We start from the raw sequence: 23,432 nt of genomic DNA, 5'->3' as shown, positions 1-23,432 counted from the left end.
TAAGTAAAATGTAGGGTGAGATTTGTAAAAATCTCCAAAAGATATATAGCATAAATATTGAACAGTACTGTACATCAGTAGCTCTGTCAGTTCTGTCAGTTTCAGGTTAACTAGATCTCTTGGATGGTCTATCGCCATCAATGCAGCTCTGGACATCTATATCTTCTTCTTCCTGCTTGAAAACAAAGATTAATTAGTCATGGACCAACATTCTCTCATATAACAATCTTCAATTTACATTCACGAATGCCTGAGTATACATAATTGATCAAAATGACAACAGTAATATTCTGCAAACACCAAAATGTCTTGCTACTTACAGGAAGAGACTTATATGATATTCATGTAGCTTAAAGAGTTTGCTTATTTGCATCTAGCATTTCAATGCGGAAACTTGATATTGTTTAATGGACAATCCATGTGCCAAACTAGTGGATTGGTAACGGAGTATGATACGGTTGTTACCATCCAATTACATGAAAGGACAACAGTTAACTCAACTAGTCATTCTACTCTCATTATCTAATGTTAGTTTGAACAACAATCAAGGCGTTCTTATAGTTCTTCACCGTTAAAACTTAAAAAGTACAAAATTCTACACTACCTTATCTGCTCCAAGTTTGTCTGCTTCTTGCCATTTGCGCACAAAAGATCCCACTGAAGCATATGAATCATGTTCCTTGAGAGAATTTTCTTCTGCTGATGAAAAACTTGGATTGGGAACAGCATATAGACTATCACTGATGCTTCTTTTCCTGCCAGATGAGGATTCTGCTGTAGAAAGTGTGTCCTCATTCATCTTTGAAGTCTCTACTTGGTTATTCAAGTTTGCTTGGATAGGTCTTTGACCATCTACATCTCTCGGCACAATGTTGCGTGAATTGTTCTTAATGTTATAATAAGAGGGTACTCTTTGATCAAAAGATGAACTAGTGCAAGATGCTTCCTTCTTCACAATGACCACAGGAATCTCCAAGGTATTAATTTCCATTAGATTATCAGCAACAACTTCATCTGTACCACCAAATTTCGCAACTCTTGAAGTTCTGTCTAATTTCCACATCAAGGAAACAGCATCATCCAGGTGTTCACGAGCAGTATTAATATCTACAATGGGCTTTGGGTAGTTTACTCCTAAATCAACTCCAGCAGCCACCAGGACAGATTTAGGAGCATTCCATGGATGATGAATCCATTCATTTGGCATTCTCACGAGTTCTGGAATCCAACTTCTCACATACTCACCATCTGGATCAAAGTTGTGACCTTGAACCTAATTTCCAGGACAAGAAAGTTGAGCAAGGCAAAAGAATTTTTATTAGTTGATGCTTTATGTAGAAAGAAAAGAAGTGGAGATATTTTCATGGAAACATTATATTGTTGTATATACATGATTGGCGAATTAAGTTCATTTAAGGATAATTTCAATATACAAGAGTTGCCTGTTTTCTCAGTTAAAAAATCTATCAAGATATGATGTCCGTTGTATTTTACAAAATACTAGCAGTATTGCTGTTGTTGATACATATTTGTCAGTGTTCGTAGTTTAAGGATGTTTATTATCATTTGAATTGCATCTTTTATAGTTCATGAAAATATTTGGATATCGCATACCTCAGGACTATCAAGCCTGTTGAGCTCATGACCATCAGGTAAGCTGCCTGATACATATTGCCAACCAAGGATGTCACTTTCTAAGTCAGCATCCAATAACGTGTCCCAAAAATATTTCATCCCCCATGTCCATGGGAGTAGTAGAAATTTCACAAAGAAACTTGCAACAATGACTCTAGTTTTGTTGTGTATCCAACCAGTTGCCCAGAGTTCTCTCATACCAGCATCCACCAATGGGTATCCTGTCCTTCCCTGCCTCCAAGACTTAAACTGACCCTCATCTGAATGCCAAGGATAGTGCCTAAAATTCCCCAACAATGACCGTTCATGAGTGAATGGAAAGTTGAAACACAAATAACGTGAATATTCTCTAAGACCAATTGACCTTAGAAAAAGGTCCACACTTTCCTCTGCTTCAGACATATCATCTTTTGCCCATTGTATCTGCTTCGTTCTTACAGTTCGATAGATTTTCTTCACACTAATTTCACCAAAATGGAGATATGGTGACAACAATGAAGTTGTGGTTCCTTCCAACTTCCTTCTGTTTTTTGCATATTCCGCTAAATGCCTTTCAACAAATTCATCTAGCATTATGTTTGCATTACTCCAACCTGGAGACCATCCTCTACTTAGCAACGCATTACTTGATTTCTCTGATTCATTTTCAAGGCCCAAATCCTCAATTGAACATCTATGAATGACGTCCACCCCTGGAACAGCAAATTGAATGTGAGGAATCATAGAAGGATACTCTAAAGAAGATATTCCTACAACTCAAGCAATAGTTATATTACATATATAGTTACTACATCTACAATTAAAATAAAAGGTTCAGGTAAATAGTCTTATGTCCATATAACACAACAGCAATAATTCTGCTGAAGGTTACTCAAGTATGCAAGATTAGGTCCTTCACCTTTTCTCTAATCTAGGAGTGCCATTCCAAGGAAAATCAACTTAAGGTCTGACCAATCAGCACAACAGAGGATGGTTGGGCTTACAATTCGCACTTACATAGACTTTGATGACTTTAGAACTTTAAAAAATGTCAAACTGCTTTTCCATTAATTGGGGCCTATATGAATCGTGCCTCCTCAATTTGACGGTCAACTATAGATTTCTTCTAGAAATAAGGATAGTATATTTGTTGCCTTCATTAACATAGCTGCTTATATCCCACAGTGACATAATAATTTTACCAGCAATATCAACTTAATCCATAACAAGGGAATATTAATTGAAAGAACAAAACTTTCCAGAACATGGCGAGGTCTTAAAATTCACATACAACACATAGGGTATACATGTGCGTGAACTTATGAGTAAATAATTGAAGTATTGTATTGATAAAATACATAGGTGAGAACCAAAGGGAAAAGACACAAGACCACAAGGATGAGAATGAAGAAGACCAATATGCCAGATGCTGAATTTAAGGGATCTTAAACCAAGAAGGTAAATATTTGATAACTGAATAAAACTATTATGATTCCAGTTTCTACCTGTGGCAGCCACCAATTTCCATGGAGGAAGAGACGTCACTAAGTCAATAGGCAAGTCCTTACACTTCTCCCAATATGCAGAAAAGTTCGTAAAAGCATGTCCATTCTCATCAGAGACTTCCCAAGGTTCGTAAAGCAGATCAGCATTAAAGCTTTGCACCGAAACCCCAAGGGCCATGAGCTGAGTCTTGATTTTGTGATCCCGTACAAGTGAAACAGGGTCTGAAAATGAGGTAGCATGCATAAGAATGAATAAATTGCCTTTACACTACATTATAACTATCTTCAAATGGCCAAAATATATAATGATAATGCAATATGACAAATGTGAGATGGAGTAGAATTAATACCAATAAAACCAAAAAAGAATTGCTGGTGCCATATGAAAAAAGACTAGAAGTCCGAACAAAAAGTGCCCTCCTGAGCACAATTGAGAAAATAAAATCATCTAAGACTTGTGTAGCTTAAGAACCTTTCTTTTAAATTCTGCAATTATGAGAACAAGATGATGAAGGCCAAGATGAACAGGATGCAACATTAGCTAACAAACTTTTTTAGTTTTTACAAAACAAAAAGGCTAAAGCCACTTGAACAGATTTAAGAGTAATAGTGGTTAAAAATTAAGCTTCAAGTCCTGCGTATAGCAGAAGCAACCCACTGTAATTAAGAGATGACTAAATAGCAAATGGAAGTGCACTATAGTGGATCTAATCAAAGGGAATCGATTCAAGAATTGGCCAACTAAATTATTTGACAATTAACAGCAAGATAAAGATGAGGAGCTGCATACCGTATAAATGATTATAGACCACTCTAGTAGCCCCAATTGCATCAATGCACTGCAGAAGGGCTGGAAGAGTGCTCTCAGTTCGCATCGTCACAAGCGGGCAACCGAGCGACTTCAAGGATTGATTGAGCTGGGTGAGAGACTGCTTCAGCCACCACCGAGAAGCCCGACCTGGATAAAATTCCCCTTCTTCACTCGGACACCATATAAAGACAGGAAGAACACTCCCATCCTTCACGGCAGCTGCTAAGGCCGGGTTGTCCTCAATCCTTAGGTCTCTCCTGAACCAAATAATGGTCTTGTTTGGACTATTCATCTCCACACCAATCTCAGGCTCTCATAACCAGGAGCAGATAGCAAATTCAATAACAAATCCTCCAGATAATAAAGGAGAAAGCTACTATAAACACTCTATTGAGCTACTAGCATCAAACTGGTACTTTCAAGAACAAAAATATCGAGTAATTTGGCAAAATTGAAGTCCTAAACAATACCAGAAGATATCTACGAAAAGATAGCAGAAATCACACATGCATGTCTCAAAATATGACAGATTGATGGAGATATAACAAGTATGAAACTGCTCCAAATCCTTCCTCAGCTTTTTCCTCGAATAAATTAGTAATTTCAGCCTTGGGAAAAAAAAATCCCAAATTATGGAGCTCCCTCGGGATTGCACACCTACCCAAAGGAAACCCTAGAACAGTAGCACAGGAGGACAGGGATGCAAATCCCCATCTTGGCCCCACCAATCCAGAGAGCCAACAGTGCCTAACCAATCAAAAGAAGGTGCATGCAATTACTCAAAAGCCAGGTAGTAAGTACTCAATCAAAATCCACAAAAAAAATCCAAAATTCCATATCCCAGTGAGAACTTTTAGTCCCATGCCTACCCTTTCTGGCCTGCCCATACAATGATATAAATTCCAAGAACTCAAATCCGATTGCACCTAAAGATGACAAGCGCCACGAAAAGCCCCGTAAACTACCCAATTGAGAATTGGTTTAAAAATGAAAGACCCATTTTGGAAAGGACACACCCCCCCAACCAACCATTAGCAGGTTGATGTACCATTCAATTTAATGTTAGATTTGGTTTCTTCTGGATTCTGGCACCTTTGTCAACTTTTGATTTCTTTATACTATCGTTTTTCTTCTACCCATCACGTGCAGACAGCTACGTACCTGGATAGGGGAGATGATCTCAAACTTATTTACCTCGCTAAAATAACTTCTAATCTACGTATGTCTAATGTTGCCCTGTCAAGTAGAGTCAATGTCCCAAATGTCGGTTTTTTATTCACGTAGTTCGCTGATAGAGTAAGCAGTTCTTGGTACTCATTGGCAGAGACCTTAGGATGTGAAACAGTGATTTATTCAGCGATTTTGGTAGAAATTATGTTATTTTGCCAAGTGTGCTCAAAATCATTGACCACAATAAATTGCTAGCTCCAGATAGCTCACATACTCAGGCAAGTAAGTTTAATTCTCAATTATTCAACTGCAAGCGAAAAGACTGTAAGCAAAAATTTTATTCAATTCATGACCCAGTGCACAATAGAAAAGAATAATATCGCGACAACTCTTTAATATAAACTCTCTATTTGATTATAATGATCAATACCATGACAAAGGGAAACAAAACATCAAGCTATACAGGGCACTAACAGAATACAACAAGAAGAACCCTAGTAAATACATAGACGCAAAAGACCTTACTTTCGCTTGTGGCTTTGTCGTGATTCAATAATTATAAGTACATAGTCATGTGATCTCCAAAGATTGGAGAAGGATCTCTAGCCGAAAAAATAAGGCCTCACAACATGAAGGAGGAAGACGATAGTGAGGAGGGGGTGGCAACAACTAGGGAGGGTGTGACAACGACAGTGAAGGAAAGGGTTGCGACTGCCAAACATAGCAAGGGCGGGAATGAGAACAACATCGTTGAGAAAGAGGCCAGCAATGGCAAAAGCAAGACGAACAAAGAGAGGAAGAGAATAATAGGAGAAATTTAGAAGAGAGTAGGAGGGGGGAGGAAGAGACGAGAGAGGGAAGGTCTTTCCCCTTCCCTAGCCACTTGGGCTATGGGAGGGGATGGGAGATACTCAGGTGGCAACAAGGGGAAAAGTCCTCTGAGAGGAGAAACCTGCACCAAACCCTTAGAGCTAGAGCCAGCACAGGAGAAACTAACTAACAATTGTATGTTTATTTAGGTACATGGTTCGATGCACAGAAGACCCAAAATCTGCCCTCCAAATTGAACAAATGACAGCCCAAGATGTTCTGCATAAAAAAGTTCATCTATAAAAATTGTATGTAACGAGAATAAACATGATTAATGCTGCAAATTTAACACGAGTTAGCACAATAGACATATTCTTCTAGTTCTTGGTAGCTCACGAGCTTTCATGCCTTCAACAAATGCTCTGATAGCTAGATGCTCTGAAGCATACGTCATGAATGATGCCACTACAAGTCCTCCAACAACCATCAAACCTAGCCTATTTAAGGAACAAAAAGAAAAACTTTAGAGAGACGTCATAACCATCATGATGCCAGTAGTGTAAGGACAACGTTGAGGTTTTCTGAATTACTGTACCTTGCAAAAAGAGCAGTAATGCCCAGTAGGCTTGGCAACAACGGAGCTGCTAGAGCTAAAAATGCCATTCCTATCCAATAGAACCATGTTTTCAAGTTGCAATTAGATGTGCTGAGTTGATGACCTGCACAAAACAAGTGGGTTGTCAAGAATGTCACTAGATGTGCATTTGGGTCAGCTTCTGTGCAGCCAAACAAACCTTTTCCTGTGTGATGATCAGACGAATCAGGGCTTCCGTAATCTACTTGATTAGCATTTCCCCAAAGATAGACAAGACGGAGGTAACTTCCAAATATTAAGAAGAATGTCACAAATGCCCACTCATACATCAGAAGCAAACCAGTCAATGGCATCACTTGCTGGGGAATAATAACAAATGCAAGTGCAAGAGATATTGCAGCAGATATAAAGCAGATTAACACAGAAATTGCGCCCAAATAAGCCGGTAACTTGCTATGTACGCCATTTGAAAACTGCAGCAAATCAAACAATCCATCATATTGATATCCATTAAAATACAATGCAAAATTGCAGATCAGAAATTATTCGGGATCCAAGCAACTTGAACTGAAAAGAGTTATAGCGCGAAATAAGAAACTAAGCAACTCCAATAAAAAAAAGGAAAAAAGAAGGCCAATTACTCTTTAAAATTACTCTAGAAGAAGACCCCAAACAAGAATATAAGCAACTCCAATAAAGAAAAAGGGGAAAAAGAAGGCCAATTACTCTTTAAAATTACTCTAAAAGAAGACCCCGTCATCAATTTTTGTTTCAATGCCATTTAAACTGAAATTTTTGTCGAAATGACTTACCACAGGAGATGCAACTTAAAACATGAGAGAGCTAAAAATTCGCCTGTGCATCAAATTATCATGCCACATATTGTTTACTCTAAAAGAGTTATAAAGTCCCAGCCCCAGGAGCCACAGCAGAAGCTGAAAGGTGGGTTAACAGCTTAGAGAAACAATAACCTGTTGGCCATGTTTAAACTCATGATTGCTTTTCAAAAAGAAGGATGAAATTATTCTAAATAGTTTCATCTGGACAAAATGGGGACGTAGCTCATTTCATGTAACATAATCATCTTTGCATCATTATACTTGAGAAAAGCAATAACCTGCTGATTTGTATTAGCAATGGAAGAAAAAGCAACTCCAACACTGGAATAACCAGGAAGCCCCCCTCCAGATTTGTATTTGTAGAAAGCATGTCTGGCAAAACCACATAAAGAACTTTGACAAGATAAACTGAACAGGTCCATGTTAACCTGCAATAAGCTAATAACGCTACCACATATCATTCAATTTCAAAACTGGTCTTGTACAAAAGGATAAAGTTTCCAACCTGAAGGCACGGTTGATAGTAACAGAGGAATAACAAACAAAAGGGAAGAAGGAATAAAAATTTGATCACTAGCTGATCATGAGGATTCCTTCCTCCACCAGTTCCTGGAAGAGTTTCTTCGAGCCTTTCCCGAATATTCTGCACCATCAGCACAATAAACCAATGAAAACTAAAATTAGTTGAGTTAGCAATAATGTGTCTGAATCAAATGAATATTGATGTGTCTGAATCAAAAATAAATAGACTAGTTCAATCCACCTGCCAAACTTCCACAGGCTTTATAAGCCATGCTGCCCACCAGTCCCAGGGTTTAAGGGGACCCAATGTGTAGTGAATTACTCGAAGTTCCTTTTCATCGACCATCCACTGTACAAAAGAAAGAAAAAAAGAGAAATGTAACTGTAACTTTATATAAGAATATGATATCTTCTTCTCTTAGTTGACTCACCAATGGTCATGAAAGCTAACATATGCTAAGCTTTTACAAACAGTGAAAGCAGAATATAGTTAAAGATGTGATGTGAATATCGCAAGTGAGATTTTGACAACAAACATGAATGATTCTAACAGATTCTTTTCTACCAAAGTGTCAATTCATCGGAATATATAATGTGACCCGTAAAAAAGGGGCCGGCACATAAAGACCACGTGCTGCCTCCCTCCCTTCACCCCCTCCCCACTTGCCCGACAGAGGATCTCATCCTCTATCGTGGCAAAATTCGGCGGCCACCTTGCACACGCTACTAGCAGTTAGCTGCCGAGCCGGTTGTCGGTCATCTCGGCTGGGCCATGGTGGCTTGCTTCGACTCGAGGCCCCTATATATTCTCTATGAGAATGGCATCCTCATAAGCTTCTTCCAAGGTCCTGGGGCGCAACACTTGAACATCCGCTTACAACTCACTCTGCATCCCCAAAATAAAAGTCAATTTCAGCAAGGAATCGACTGAAGATGACGACAGGCGTTGATTCTATTGAACTCTTCTTGGTACGCAAGCACAGATGTTCATCATTGTTTTGGTGAGAAAAGAGTCAAAGTCCTCACAGCCCGCAGCCTCAAAATGCTTGGTGATTCCTGCACTGAAATCAGCCCACAGATCAAGCCGTCGCTAAGTAACGGCTGCCCGGTACTAACGGTGAGCTGGTCCTTCTAGCTCAAAACTTGCTAGCAGCACCTTGGTGTCCTCCGGAGGCTTTTGAAACTCAAAGAACTGCTTAGCCCTATAGATCCAATCAATGGGATCGCTGCCTTGAATTTTGGGAAGTCTAGCCACATGTATCGGCCTCGAATCCTGACATCATTATTTGGATCAAACCCTTGTCCGGGACTGATCGGTGATGGGTGCTGTCCTGGTCAATGGGCATCTCTTCTCCACTCGATGCAGTCGCGACAATGATCCATCTCTTTAATGCTACCTAATCATCATCTTCCTCCTCTGGTACTTGATGCAACTGGATCCCTTGGGGCATGTTGGTTCACACCGGTTGATGGTTGGCCGCTGCTCCTCGTGCCATGGGGTGTTGGAGGATTGGCTAGATGTTGAGTACGAGCCGAGCCATAACTGGGTTGCCCATGGTCGGTGGTTAATGACGAGGAAATGAAGTCACACCAAGTTCTAGCATCAAACCGTGGATTGCCTCTCGGGTAGCGAGGAGATCCTCTGGGCTTTCTTCGCTATTCTTCAACAACCACTCCAAGATCATGTTGATCGGCCCTAAGGCCACCAACGCACTCAATCTGATCCACATAATTATGGTTCTTTGTGGATGAATTCGATCTTCTAGCATCACGATTTGGAGCCTTGGTGAAGATCTCCTCCTCTGGATCCATATGATCTTCATTGTTTTTTCTTGCCGCCATGGTCCTTGTGTTAGCCATTAATGGTGGTTCGAGGTCGACCGACTCTGATACCACTAACACCTCTCTGTTTAGCGATCTAGGAAATACATTTCTCCACTTTATTGGTACGAGGTTGGTGAAAGGCAATTATTGAGACTAGATATGGTACAAAATGCTAACTCAGAAAATTATCTAAATCAAGGAAAAGCTTCGAACAGCTCAAAGTAGTCCAAAGAATGTTGATAATTGGAGAAGAAACCTGAAGTTTCAGGTATGTGACATGGTTTTTCTAAAAGTGTCATCTTAGAAAGGATTGATCAGGTTTGGTAAGAAAAGCAAATTGAGTCCTCACTTTATTGGACATTTTCAGGTGTTAAGAGCGAATTAGAGAGGTAGCATATTGAGTAGCACTGCCACCTAGGTTGGTTAAAGTTCATAATGTCTTTCATGTATGTATGCTGAGAAAGTATGTGCCTAGTGCTAATCATGTGATCACTTACGACCTCTGGAGATCCGAGAAAATCTATCTTATGAGGAACAATCTATAGAAATCCTAAAGACTCGACAAAGAACTCTTCTCGACAGAGTAATTACATTCGTGAAAATCTTATGGTTAAATCACAAACTAGAAGAAGCAACTTGGGAGCATGAAGATAAATCTCGGGAGAAGCATCCAGAGCTATTTCCTCAGTCTACATAGCGATTATTACAGTATTACTTTATCCTTTTACTACGTTAATTTTAATTCGCGGACAAATTTCTTTTTGTTGAGAATAGTTGTAAGAACTAAAAAAAATTCTCTTAGAGTGCATATGCATTGCAGTGCGCACCCCTTCACCTTCTCTCTCACTATTATGCAATGGGAGGAGTGGCTGCAAGATTTTATGCCACTTCGAATTGAATCCAAATTCGGATTAAGATTTAAAACTTAACCTATAAATATAAGCTCTAACCCTATTATTTCACACCCTACATCGTTCTCTTTATCACTTTCTTTTTCTTTCCTTCTTATCGGAGCACCCACTGTCAAAGTGGAGCACTAGAGCACTATTGAAGCGATCAATGACCACCCTATGACTCATCGGTGGTGATTTTTCCTAACACATGGACTAAAGATTTCAGTCACTTGACCTAGACTCAGATGAGTGGGTTCACTCATATTTTATCCATCTTGCATTTCATATTTATTTACATGATTGCGTATTTTTTTGTGTGCAAATTGAAGATCATATTTTTGTGTGTAAAATATGATTCAATGTATTGTTATACATAAAAGACAGAGTAAATTTATCACATAGTAACACTTTCTAGTAACTCTTAGGGAAAGAGCCCAGTTCGAGCTTAAGGTATCCTAATTCTGAGTCGAGCCAAGCCGAGCTAAGCTAACTTGCTCAAGTTAGGCTCAATTATACCCTTATCAGCAGCTGAAGATTGAGCATCGAAGGCCCACCAGCACCCTACAGTCGTTGTCTATTTCTAAGTGGAAGTGAGAGCACATTATGATGGACATTTTTACCAACCCAAAACTAAACGCAGGAAGGATTGCATTTGGGTAATTGCAGACAGATTAACCAAATCAGGACATTTCTTGCTAGTTAGCGTTACTGACTTGATGGAACAGCTTGCACTCTAATTCAAGAATGAGATCTTTGGCCAGCATGGCCTTCTTGTTTGTATCACCTCTGATCGAGAAACCAGACTTGTGTCTCGGTTTTGGCAACATCTGTACAAGTCTTTTGGGACTAGGTTGCAATACAATACTACATATCACCCTTAGACAGAGGGACTATCGGAGCACGTGATCTAGACCTTAGACAATATGCTAAGTGGTAAAAATTAAAACTAGGTCAGGAATTTGTCGTTGATCGAGTTTATCTATGATAACAACTATCGTTCTAATATTGGCATGCCCCAATACGAGGCTATGTACGGACACAAGTGTCATATGCCGATCAGTTGGGACGAGATGGGAGAGAAAAATATGGTAGGCTACCATTGATAAAACTCGGCAAATCCAGGAGCACCTTCAAACAGCACAAAGTCGACAGAAGAGGTATGCAGATTGTCACCATCAAAATCTCGAGTTCCAAGTCAAGGGCAGTCTTTCTTAGGATAAATAAATTTTGAGTCAATTTATTTACGGTGGATATCTTTGATCTTTGGAGCTTTCATTTACTACATTCTCTCACTGGCCATCTTGACAACAGCTTGTTTATAGCACCATGCTCGTTTATTCATAAGTAGAATCTCCGTTGTCCAAAATCTGATCTCCTTAGAACACTATTCACCAACCTTTGCCTGAGAATGGTGACAATTGCTGCCTGCCTTGCGAAGCTTTGAGTTAATTTGCCTTATTGCTTTGTTTGCTTTGCTTGCTAGTAAGGAGGGTCCGCAGGATACAGAAGCCAAATGAGCAGCAATAACCACCATAAGCATGAAAGAAAAGCAGCCAAGGTTTGGAAAGGTTCAATTCCTTGCCCAGGTTACTGGAGTGGGATTTCTCATAATGGTGTTGTAGGCCTTGCTATAGGGGTATAGAGTTGTAAAAATCGTTTTAAAAAATAGGAAGGGGGATGGCATGTGCAAAGTACACCCTTCTCACTTGCCCTACAGATGATTTTATCCTCTAGCATGGCAGAGTGATGTGGGCATCATCTTCAATTTGACCAAAATAAAATTGTTTGAGTTCAATTTTGATCTAATTGTTGATTTTAATTCAAATAATCAATTAAATTAGTCAATTGATAGATATGGTAGCCTATATGCGGGGGATGTCCGTATTGAGTTATTACTTAAATTGGGTTAGTCAATTTAGGTAAGGTCTAATCAATTAGGATCCTATTAGGAAATAAATTCCTATTAGAATCTCAATTGATAGTTATGGTAAGTTTATATGTGGGGGATGTCTACATTGATTTATTACCTAAATTGGGTCAGTCAATTTAGGTAAGATGATCAATTAGATACCTATTAGGAAATAAGGTTCTATTAGAATCAGTTAGAATCAAAGTTGTTAACCTATTTAAGGGTTATTGCATGAGAACAAGGACAAGTTAGAACAAGATTACTTTGAGATCTTTCACTTTCTCCCCTGTGTTCTTCTTCTTCTTCTTCTCTCTCTCTTTCTCTCTTTCTTTCTCCCTTTCTCCTACTCTGTCTTAAGATTATTCTCTAATCTCTTCTACTTCCTCTCTAAACCTCTCTCCTTCTTCAATCTCTACTTTTTTCGTTGGTTATTGCTGCTGTCCAGAAGATTCCAGTAGTGAAAGAGAATCTTTGGGTGCCCGGACGTGAAGAGGACTTGGTTTCAAAGTAAAAGCACTACTATTCCATTTATTGATAAACCTAAACTCTACAGTCTTTCCTTACACCATATTATAGGCCTTTCTACTATCAACATACCTATTTGAGAGCTGAAGAAGCTACTGCCTTGTCTAAGTGATCTTCTCTCCTTCCATCTTGTAGTGATCATTTAATCAATTAACTTCTTATCAGTTATTGCTTATTATATTTTACTTTAGTTACTTGTTTGAGTCAATTGTTCTCCAAAACATTGCATTCATACTAGATTTGCATCACAAGAATCGGCAACCACCTTACACATGCAACCGGCGGTCGGCTGGCATGTATGCAAGGTGTTCGGCTACAGGCAGATGACCGCCATTCAACACTACTCCACCAGAATTCTCTCCATCTCCCTCCCGACTTTGCCTCACCCTTGTCATGGCCACATCAAGCATTTTCTTTCTTTCCTCGTCGATGACCCCTCGACCCAACCCTTTTCTCTATGAGCTTCCCTTCCTACTCTATTCTGGTCATAACCTCGAGGTGGGTGAGTTGTGACCACTAGTTGCCAGTAGGAGTGTGAGTGCATCTTCATCGGTTTGCCCAATATCAGCCGACGGCCCTCGAAGTCGGTGAGCGTCCCAGGGCAGTGGGCTTCAGCGTGGACCCCTCTCCACCTCCGACAAGGCTCAATTGGCCTCAACTATGGGTGACCTACTTGACATTAGTTAAATAACCAGGGACCTCGCTATGGCCCTCTACGGGCAACGACAATACGCCAGCAAATTCCCTAACGTCCATCGCCGCTGTCCCGCACCTCGCCGAGTTGGTTTACCCTTCCCCAATGATGAAGCCATCTCGGAGGACCATCGTTTTCAAAAACTTCCGCCTTAACAACTAAGCTCCTGCCTTCGATAGAATATAGCTAGGCTTCGCTTAGGTCCCGCCTACGTGATCCACCTTAGCATCTCATGTCATATTCTAATATGTAGATTGACTTTGAAATTCAAAATTATTGTACATGTTGATAACATAGTAGATTCAAACATTTTACTATAGATCTTAACAAGAATACAATAATATATTGTTTAGATTATAGGTATTAATTTTAATTTCTTCGCTAACTATTATTTCTTCTATTTGTTTATTTTTTAACTATCTTGAGTTTTGTGCGGTAGCCTAAGCACCCGCCTAGCGCCTAAGCACTACATAATTCCTAGTCTATCCATCTACCACCTATAGTATTTTAAAAACTTGGCTTCCACCGTCTTTTTCTTCCACCTACTGGCTATAGCAAGGTGGTCATCAGACCCCGGGAGTCATAGCCGCCTCCCTTGGTGGCCCTTCGACCTTTCCCTCTCCCTATACGTTGGGTTGGCGACAAGAGGTTACCGACAAATTTTTCCTTCCCTAATCATTGTGGCATGCGCGAGATTAGGGAAGGACTGTTAATATTGACTTAGTATTTCACCACAGATCCCCCCGAAATTGGCGCCTGCCTAGAATAGACCAAGATTTAAGTGGAACATTCTTATTACCAGAAAAATTTAGCATATCTAAACAAATGGACTATCTTCCTTTGTTGTTATTGATTGATATGATGTGTTAGACTATACACTAGAGTAGCTTAAATATGGCATGATAACTTTAGCATTTGTAAGTACACATGATGATTATTATGTTCTTATCATGATTTTTGCATATCTCTCTTATTATGCTCATGTATGATAACACATGTTTCTCTATGACAATATTTTTCATTATGTTTATTTTTCTATATAATATCATGTCTTAGCATACGTGCACTACCATGAAGGATGTGGCATCTATATCTCAACAATACTTAAACCTCCCCAGCTAGGGTAGAAGACAAAAAAATATATTATAATATTATATAGTAGGGCCCACGCTTGAGGTTATAATATGTGAATCCTAGACAACCAAGCATGTCATTCGCCGAGTTTAGACGAGCGAATACATTGTCGACTAATGAGAGTCAAATTCTTTAAGGTATTTAAATTTGATATCGAATGATATAATGATGTAGACCTAGCGATACTTAATGACGCAGGATGAGAGCATCTTTGAGCAACGGCTCATAATTTTCACACAAGTGATGCAATGATATTGAGCTGAGGTGCGATGCTGACTCATGATGATGGCCTACAACTAAGGTCCTTAGTCTGCTATAGTGGACAATTAGTCAGCTATTCATCAGGTAATAGGTAGGTGATTCTACCACTAGAGTCTACCCTCATTTGGGGGTGTTTACGTTGGACAAGTATGGGTGATGGTCGGTGAGGTGGGCGTAGTTTTAGGCATGTTGAATAGACATGGTAGGGGTGTATAGAGTTATATATGATCGGACGAACCAGCTAACCAAAATATTTGTGTGCATGTCTTGTTACTATTGTGATATTCAGTTATTTAAATATTCATATACTTTTTATGATGGGCGTACCTATATCCATATAGTGTTAGGCTTATCCATATTTGATATGTGTGTAGATTGACTGTCATTGTGATAGGAGCCTTGTAACAGTTCATCTAATAGGCATTAGGCCTATTTTTTTTATTCCCTTATGGTGTAATATTTTGTAAGGAGTTATATTATTTTTCCTTATTGTATCTTACTTTTCAGCATATACTCTTATATTTGCAGATCTTATCTACTATTGTATTACAGTTGGACTTGTTGCAACCTGCAGACGCTTCTTCTGTTTTTCACTATTTTTGTCTTATTCGGTATTAGTTGCGTGTTGCTAGTTCTTCTAGTCTCTACATGAAATTCAAGTGAGAGCAACCTCATGTGGAAGGCACGTAATGAGTTAGGATGTTTCATATAAGAGTAAGACCCATATGCCCATGAAGACAATAACATAAAAAAGGAGAAGTAAGAGTAAATTAGCATAAGGAACTACATTACTACAATTGTAAGAGAAGTATACCTCTGATATAGTGAGTCATTACCTTATTTGCGAGCATATAAAGACCAACGTCCGCATTATATAATGTAGAAAGCCGCTGCATGTCAGGTTCAGATTTAGAGTTTATCTCCTGCTTTGGTATATTTGGTTCAAAGACATGAGCACTGGCAAAATCAGCATAATATGAATTCAGAAAACCTTGATCTCCTGCAGATATTAAATCAATATTCTAGATTATAAACTATCATAAGTAGCCTAAAGGAAAAATGAGTGGCATGTCAATTAGCAAAAACCATAACAGAATAAGACAAAGAAAACCATGACCAAGCTGATGTAAATGGGTCTAAAAAATGAGGCTGCTGCATACTTTTGCAATAATTACCCTAAAGGACAAGGGTTGTACTGTTGTTATAATTTAAACTTCAGAAAATACATGACAAAATACTACAAAAGATCTTCTAAGAAATACCAATTCAAACACTATGCATGACATGCTACCGGTCAAGAACTCAGAGAGAGACTTCTTCTCAAAATGACAGCTTTTCTCCTGAACATTATTTTCTTATTCAGACACTATGCATAGTCTCAAGCAGCACAGGATGGATGTCATGAAGCAGCCAATTAGTCTTCAGATTCAAGTCTCACTAAATGAAACAAAGAGTAAAACACATCTAAGAACTGCCTGGGATGAAACTATATAATCAATAAAACAATGCAATTCCATCTAGTCAATGTGCTAACAGAAAATGCATGAACTACAGATGGTACCTCCAGTATAAGAAGGTAAAGAGTTCACTTTGCTCATCATGTCCTGATAAACAGTTTCAGATGGCTCTACAACCATTACTCCAGAGTTCATTCTTTCAGAATGTTTCAAGTTTGCACAGAACCTTCCACACTTGAAAATATCTTCAATACTCTTTACCACAATGGTATCCGCGTCCAGATAAACAACTGAAAGAAACAACAAAACATAATATAAAGTCTACCAAAGAGAACCCAGAGGATAAGCAAGTCAAGCCTGTTGAAATGTCATAGAAAATTGATATCAAATTTACCTTTTCTATACTTCGTCAAACTAAATATTTTTAATTTAGTATAGACTCCCCAAAATCTTTTTGGTCTTACATGATTTGGATTAGCCAACAATTTTATATGCTCCAAAATCCAGCCATCAGCCTACATTTGTTTTTTAAGTTAGGTTAGAAACTCAAATAGTGGCAAGATATGCTATGACAGTGACTATCAAAAAACAGCAGAAATTCAACATTTATAAAAGATAGACGACTAATCAGGCTATTTGTTAGTAATTCATGCATAAATGAATACGAAGTGTGCTAAGTATTAAAAAGATGTGCATCATTTGGTCGTAACATGTAAAAAAATCGGTATTAATAAGCATCACCTGACACATGATAAAGCATCTCCTCTGACAATGGACTTTTAGCATAGCTAGTGAAGGTATCACATCTGCCATCTCTCTCACATGTACAATGGGTGACGCATGCTTACTAATATTTATTACAATTGGCGCATATTAACTATTTCTCGTTTTAAAATAAAAGCACATGGCAAGCCTGACTACTAAGGAACTTGCAAGATAAAACTGCTATAAATAAGGCTAGCCTAACTTGTGAATATTTTCTATCTTAGTGAGCTGTGGAAGGATCATATTATCACGTATAAGCATAACAATTTGCAGACAAAGATATATGAAAACTAACTAGGTAATTATCTACTCAAAAACTTTCAAGCCAATCCAAGAATTGTGCAAATTAAAGAAAGATCCAGCGACCATGTCAGGTTATCTCTTGAAGCAGTCGAGTAATTGAGTCAATCCACGCATTCAAAACGTTGTATCGATCAAAATTCTAATCTTTCGTACAAATGCGATCAAACAAACCTATACTGAAGCCATTTTACAAGGAAAAGGAGATCACAACGCATACCTTGAGAAGTCTCTGGGCGTAATCCGAGACGCCATCGGTGACGAGGACGACCATATCCTTGGCGGTGCCCGTGTCCCGAATCGACTTCCCGAGCACGCGAACTCCGAGGACGAACTCGTCGCCGTAGAGAAGGGTCACGTAGGCCTCATCGGATTCGGCTCCCGCCCAAATCCCAGATCCAAGAAGCAATAAAACAGCCACCAAGAACCCTAGTTTCCTCATCCTGCGATCCGAGAAAGGGATCTCAGATTGCGCGGAAACAAGAAAAATTCCAACCTACGGGAGAAAGAAGGGAACTTTTTATATAGAAATAATAGAATGAGAGGGGGCAAGAGAAGAGAAGGATGACGGCGCCGACTGACACACTAAAATCGAGTCGTTGCCGACTTCGTAGTCTCATCTCAAGTCGAGGTTTGTGATCATAAGCAAGTTTAGCTCGTTAATAACCAAAATCTATGCTAATAAATAATTAATTTCGCCTGGCAGGAGATTCCGGATCCATGAAGGGAAATTTGCAAAACTCTATATTATCTTATAGTTTTTTATGCCCAAAAATAAAATTCTACATATAAAAAATATCCTTTTAAAACGGAGGCAAATTTTTACTCACCTTACCTTAAATTAAAATTAAAAAATAAATAAATATGTGATCTTGTTAAGTACGATAATTTTATCATTATCATTTATCAATGCCAATAATCAGCTCAATTCTTCCTTTCTAATTTTTATATTTTCAATTTCACATTATTCCTATGATAGGCATTGAAACCCTTATCCCAATAATAGAATAGAATGCTGATAATTTCATAAGTATAATTATTTATATTTTGTGATGATAATATTAGGTTCTATGATGGTAACAGTATGGTGTTGATTAGTTTGTGTGTGTGTGTGTGTGTGTGTGTGTGTGTGTAAAAGATAAGAGCAATTTAAGAAGAAAAAAAATGATAAAGATAGAGTTGGAAACAAAAGTCCATAATTTAACTAGTACTTTAAATTTTTCCCTATAAAGAAGCTCACCTTTGCCCATTTGGCTAAAGGAGTCAAGTAGCCAAGTTCGAGTTGGCTTGATAACTCGTTGAGCTCAAAATAAATCATAAACTTCCTACATAAATTTAGCTTGAGTTTTTTTTTATTATTATTATTATTGATTATTATAGGCAAATTCATAGACTAGATAGAATGCTCATATCCTTTTGAGACAAAAATGATAAAATAGACCCCAAAAAAAAAAATTATACTGTATTATTGCGTAACATATTTCTCTCTTCTCATCTCATCTCAACAAAAGGATAGTTTTCAATGATTTGGCATTTGGAGGCACCAATCTCTCATCATAGCATAAATGGGGAAAAAAAAAGAAAAAAAAATTGTGGCCTCTCATATAAAATTAAAATAAAAAATGTTTTTGGTGCAAATTATTATTTTTTATATGGTAGGAGTTGCAATACACTAAGCCTAGGGCCTTGAAAATACTGGACCTAGCATGCTTGGGCTTAAGATGTAACTTAGTTTGGCTGAGCTAATTTTTTGTGATAATTTTTACAAATAATTTTTATCTTTTTTTTTAATAACCTTCTGAACTATTTTTATGACACATAGATCTTCTGAACTATTGAAATTATCTTACTGCTGATATCACCGACAAAAATAGGTGAAAAAATTAAGATACCTCTCTACTTATAATTGTGGTGCAATTTTTCTTCTTTCTTTTTCCCTTCTAAATATAAGTGCAGACATGTCATATAGCTACTCACTTATTGTATAACTTATGAATGAAAATATAACAAAAAGGCTACATAAAAAATGTTTGAGATATTTTTAATAGGTCAAGGGGTTTATGATCTTTAGAAAATAATTAAACGACGTCTCTGTCATGCAACCAAAATTTTAACTTCGACCTAGAAATATTATTCTTTCCAGAAGTTTGGTCTCATAATTAATATTAATATAGAAAAGATGAAGGGTTTAAGTTGAGACAACGTACAGTTTAAGTTGTTAATTAATGTATGTTAGTGGGAACCCATTTGGTAAGTAATCCAAATTAGCCTGCCTTTGAATTCTTTAAACAGTTGATTAACAACAACATCCTCTTACAAATTAGTTAAACAGTTAATCCAGGAAGCAAACAGCATTATATTTATATTATCTCTACACCAAATGCACCACTCTATCTTATTTCATGTTCTAAAAGAGGTTATTAATTTACCATTATCTCTAAAATTTTATGTTTTAGAGAGAGGGTTTAATTATTTATACATCTCCAAAGTTCCTTAATTATTTGCGTACATGCAAATAAGAATAATACACCAAGAGTCGGACCATATCAATTTATATGGATACCTTTTTTTTTTTTGCCAACTACAAAATAAAAGTTTATAAACTTATAACTAATTTAACATATGAACAGCCAAAGAAATATATGTGAATAATAATAATATTAATTTTTGAGAAGCTTACGTTAAAGAGATGTTAGAAGTCTACGTGCATGATGGAAAAACTAATACTCTCGTTAGAAGTTGGTATTGACTCTTGTTATTCCAAATCTATTCTTTTTCTTTTTTTAATTCTTTTTTTAAGGAAGCATTCATGAGCTTAAAAACTTCATTAATATCAGTAAACCTAATACAAGCTTGAAACATAGCAAACAAGGAGGAGAATGAATGAACGATAACCCTTGAACAAGCCCTGTAACTTAGTAATAACTTAAACATCACACCAAAGAACTACATATTGTATCAAAGGCGAGAGATCCAGATCAATCACACTTATTGTTTAAACAAATAGATGATTAATAAAACATAGCGGTCATAAGCAGACACCTCACGACGGTCTCTTTTAGCTGCAAAAGTTGACTTCCATTTGTAGTCATACAAATGTGCGAGACGTGTGAGAGTCAAAGGTATGAATGCCATGCAGCCATCGTGCATGTGAACGAGATGACTTCTATGGCCATGCATGGTGTAAACTCTTTCTTTTTCTCGTCATTTTTTACTTTGTTTCTTCGAGAGATAGAGATGTAGTGACGAGGATAGTGCCTTAGTTAGACTTAGGGTCATTGAATATATATATATATATATATATTGCTTTCATTTTATTAAGACATAACCAATCCTTCACGTTCAAAGGTTTAGGTTTTGAATGCGTCGATCACTTTGGTATTTAGTTATGAAGCTATGACGTCCAATCGTTCAATTCTATGATGAAGGTAAGATGAGATCATCACTTGCTAACTCTCTTAATGTCGTGGAAAGTTTGGAATAACACCAAACGTTTTAGTGATCTTATGATTAACGCCCGTCTAATTTGAGCTATTTACTCTGACTAACTATCTTTTAACATTAGACTATAGTTTATTTAACTCTACGATTAAAATTATAAGAGATCTTTAACGTAATTGGCATTAAAAACTTTTTAAATATCATATAAATCTAACTAGTCATGATTAAACACAACTTAAATTTAGAAAAAGATTATTTTGCATTTGCATGAATTATTTAAAAGGTTTTAAATACGCAATATCATAGTACAATGAAAAATATACATTTATGCGACACAAAATGTTGGTAATATTTTACATTCTAATTTCCTTTAAGTAGAGTGTATGTTAGTCATTTAAATGTGTTTAACTTTAAATGAAACATTTTGTTAAAAATTAACCATAATAGTAAATTCAGAAAAAGTCAAAAGATTTTAGTTTTGAAGAATATAATAATAATTATGATATTTTAAAAGATTTCGATCAGCGACAATTAATTATATAAAAAATCTAAATTATAAAAGTACCTATAGAAACTTTCTAACCTAACCTATGCGAGTAGGTTTGGGTTTTGTAATGGTATTTTAAGCAAGTATATTTTAGAAATTAAACCAAAGATAAAAGGAAACACAAACTATTTTATGTATTTTAAAAGATAAATTTAGTATCCTAATAAAATATAGAGAATTTTATAAATCACATCCTATATTTTACTTATTTTGTGATTCACACCCGTCTTTCAGAATTTTGTAACTGGACCATTTATTTTTCCTAAAATTTTATTTAATACTTTGAGTTAATATGAACAGTATCATTAAAAAAATATTTTATTATAATATACTAAATATTTTATAAAATATCTAAATTACTCATGTCTCCTTCTTCCTCTCCTATCTTTCTCGTAGGATTAGTTGAAGAGGATGAGGGGAAGAAGAAGAGGAGGATGAGGAGGAAAAATGGTGGTAGCAGCAAAGAACACGAGAGAAAGTAATTGGGGGAAGATGAAAGAAGATAACGGAGTAGAGAGGTGGTGGTAGTATAGTAATTTGATTAATTTTAGTTATTTAAAATAACATAAGGGTGTTAAATAAAATTATAAGAAAAATAAAATAAAATATAGGGTGTGATTTGTAAAATATATAGAGATTGATTAGTTTGAATTAACACTGATACGAAGAGAAGGTCGGATAACAAATAGCTTTAGGGGAGACTTTTGGCTAAATAACAAAATTATTCTCTCCTAACTAATAGAAATCTTTGTCCGTTTAGTACTTAATTGTTTTCCTAATATTATATTAATTAGCTGTCTCATTCAAGCACAAGAATCCGGCGCCAAACCGGGATAAATTAGTCTTCTGCTCTAATTTAATGTGAAATAATCAAGTATTTAAAAAAGTTTAAGCTGCTAAAAGAATTCATTTAACCCTTTAGAGTTAAATATTTGCCAAATTATAGACAGATACTTTTCTGCACATATTATTAGATTACAAGGCTCAATTTATAAATAATAAAAAAAACATAATATTATATGCAAATTTCTCTAGCCAATCTCTCTCTCTCTCTCTCTCTCTCTCTCTCTCTCTCTCTCTCTCTCTCTCTCTCTCTCTCTATATATATATATATATATATATTTAATAAGACAAGTCATTGTAGTCATGCAAAACTGTCAACGTTTGTCATGTTCGTCGCCATACGTGGGGTTATGACTTATGAATTGAAAACAAAAACCCCCCTATCCAAATAGTTTGTGGGCGGCAAGGTGCCTATTTTATTTTATTTTATTTTATTTTATTTTAATTTTCTTTTCATTTCGCACATTGCCTTGTTAAAATATTAGTTTTACACCCCTATCTTTTGTTCCATTTAAATCAATTCAATTTAAATTCGAAAATATTCATATAATATACTTCAAAATTAGAGATATCCCTCTTTCTTTCTAGAAAATAGAATTCTAGATTCCAGCTGGAAATTGCAATTAGTGTGAATGACATACTCGCTATTTCTGACTATCGCATCAGAATATTAAAAATTATCAACCTTTTATTCTTTGGACAAGAAGGAAAAAAAAAAAAAGAATAAGTCATTGGCCAAACAAGAATCAAAAACCATGTGCCAATAGGAATTTTCCAAGCTGGCAAGGAATATAAAAATATATATATATATATATATATATATTATGGAATATTATGAACCACAAAAAAGTATTGAGATCTAAAATATGATTCTTTTGGGGGTTTTCTTTTTTCATGTACACCCCCACGGAGGAAAGACTCAAATTTTGTATTTATGTGAGTACTCCTTAAAATTAATTATTTTTGCATGGAT

General features: G+C 36.8%; 2 protein-coding genes across 3 annotated transcripts; both read right to left on the bottom strand.

Annotated features, from left to right (window-relative positions):
* LOC140794328 (cryptochrome-1-like) lies at window positions 1–4,605 on the bottom strand. Its single transcript, XM_073146334.1, has 5 exons — window positions 3,910–4,605; window positions 3,120–3,341; window positions 1,615–2,327; window positions 605–1,273; window positions 1–172 (listed from the first exon to the last, which is right to left on the bottom strand). The coding sequence occupies exons 1-5, from the start codon at window positions 4,220–4,222 to the stop codon at window positions 107–109; spliced, it is 1,983 nt and encodes a 660-aa protein (XP_073002435.1). The 5' UTR covers window positions 4,223–4,605; the 3' UTR covers window positions 1–106.
* An 815-nt stretch (window positions 4,606–5,420) lies between these two features.
* On the bottom strand, window positions 5,421–18,134 carry LOC140794282 (inositol phosphorylceramide glucuronosyltransferase 1-like). Of its 2 annotated transcripts, none has more exons than XM_073146247.1 (11): window positions 17,849–18,134; window positions 16,958–17,078; window positions 16,668–16,853; window positions 15,943–16,106; window positions 8,108–8,215; window positions 7,850–7,987; window positions 7,623–7,772; window positions 6,705–6,978; window positions 6,506–6,629; window positions 6,319–6,407; window positions 5,421–6,189 (listed from the first exon to the last, which is right to left on the bottom strand). In XM_073146247.1, exons 1-11 carry the CDS (start codon window positions 18,068–18,070, stop codon window positions 6,116–6,118), a joined length of 1,650 nt encoding a protein of 549 aa, XP_073002348.1. In that variant the 5' UTR covers window positions 18,071–18,134; the 3' UTR covers window positions 5,421–6,115. The 2 variants fall into 2 exon arrangements, with proteins under 2 accessions (XP_073002348.1, XP_073002347.1); XM_073146246.1 differs by having other exon boundaries at window positions 6,307–6,407; window positions 17,849–18,133.
* Window positions 18,135–23,432: the final 5,298 nt, after the last annotated feature.

The sequence above is a fragment of the Typha latifolia genome, chromosome 8 (genome assembly GCF_019914945.1).
Source record: "Typha latifolia isolate L0001 chromosome 8, TyphaL0001v2, whole genome shotgun sequence".
Classification (NCBI taxonomy): domain Eukaryota; kingdom Viridiplantae; phylum Streptophyta; class Magnoliopsida; order Poales; family Typhaceae; genus Typha; species Typha latifolia.
This window is presented reverse-complemented; position numbering and strand designations above follow the sequence as displayed.

Bases quoted from the DNA above. Each gene is read 5' to 3' on its own strand.
- LOC140794328 (XM_073146334.1), bottom strand. From the start codon at position 4,222: ATGAATAGTCCAAACAAGACCATTATTTGGTTCAGGAGAGACCTAAGG. The intron at 3,342-3,909 runs GTATGCAGCTCC...CCTCATTTTCAG, and splicing joins GGTCTATAATCATTTATACG to ACCCTGTTTCACTTGTACGG. The intron at 2,328-3,119 runs GTAGAAACTGGA...TTGCTGTTCCAG, and splicing joins GAAATTGGTGGCTGCCACAG to GGGTGGACGTCATTCATAGA.
- LOC140794282 (XM_073146246.1), bottom strand. From the start codon at position 18,070: ATGAGGAAACTAGGGTTCTTGGTGGCTGTTTTATTGCTTCTTGGATCT. The intron at 16,107-16,667 runs GTACCATCTGTA...TAATATCTGCAG, and splicing joins TTTACCTTCTTATACTGGAG to GAGATCAAGGTTTTCTGAAT. The intron at 6,190-6,306 runs GTGAGCTACCAA...TTTTTTATGCAG, and splicing joins TGTTGAAGGCATGAAAGCTC to AACATCTTGGGCTGTCATTT.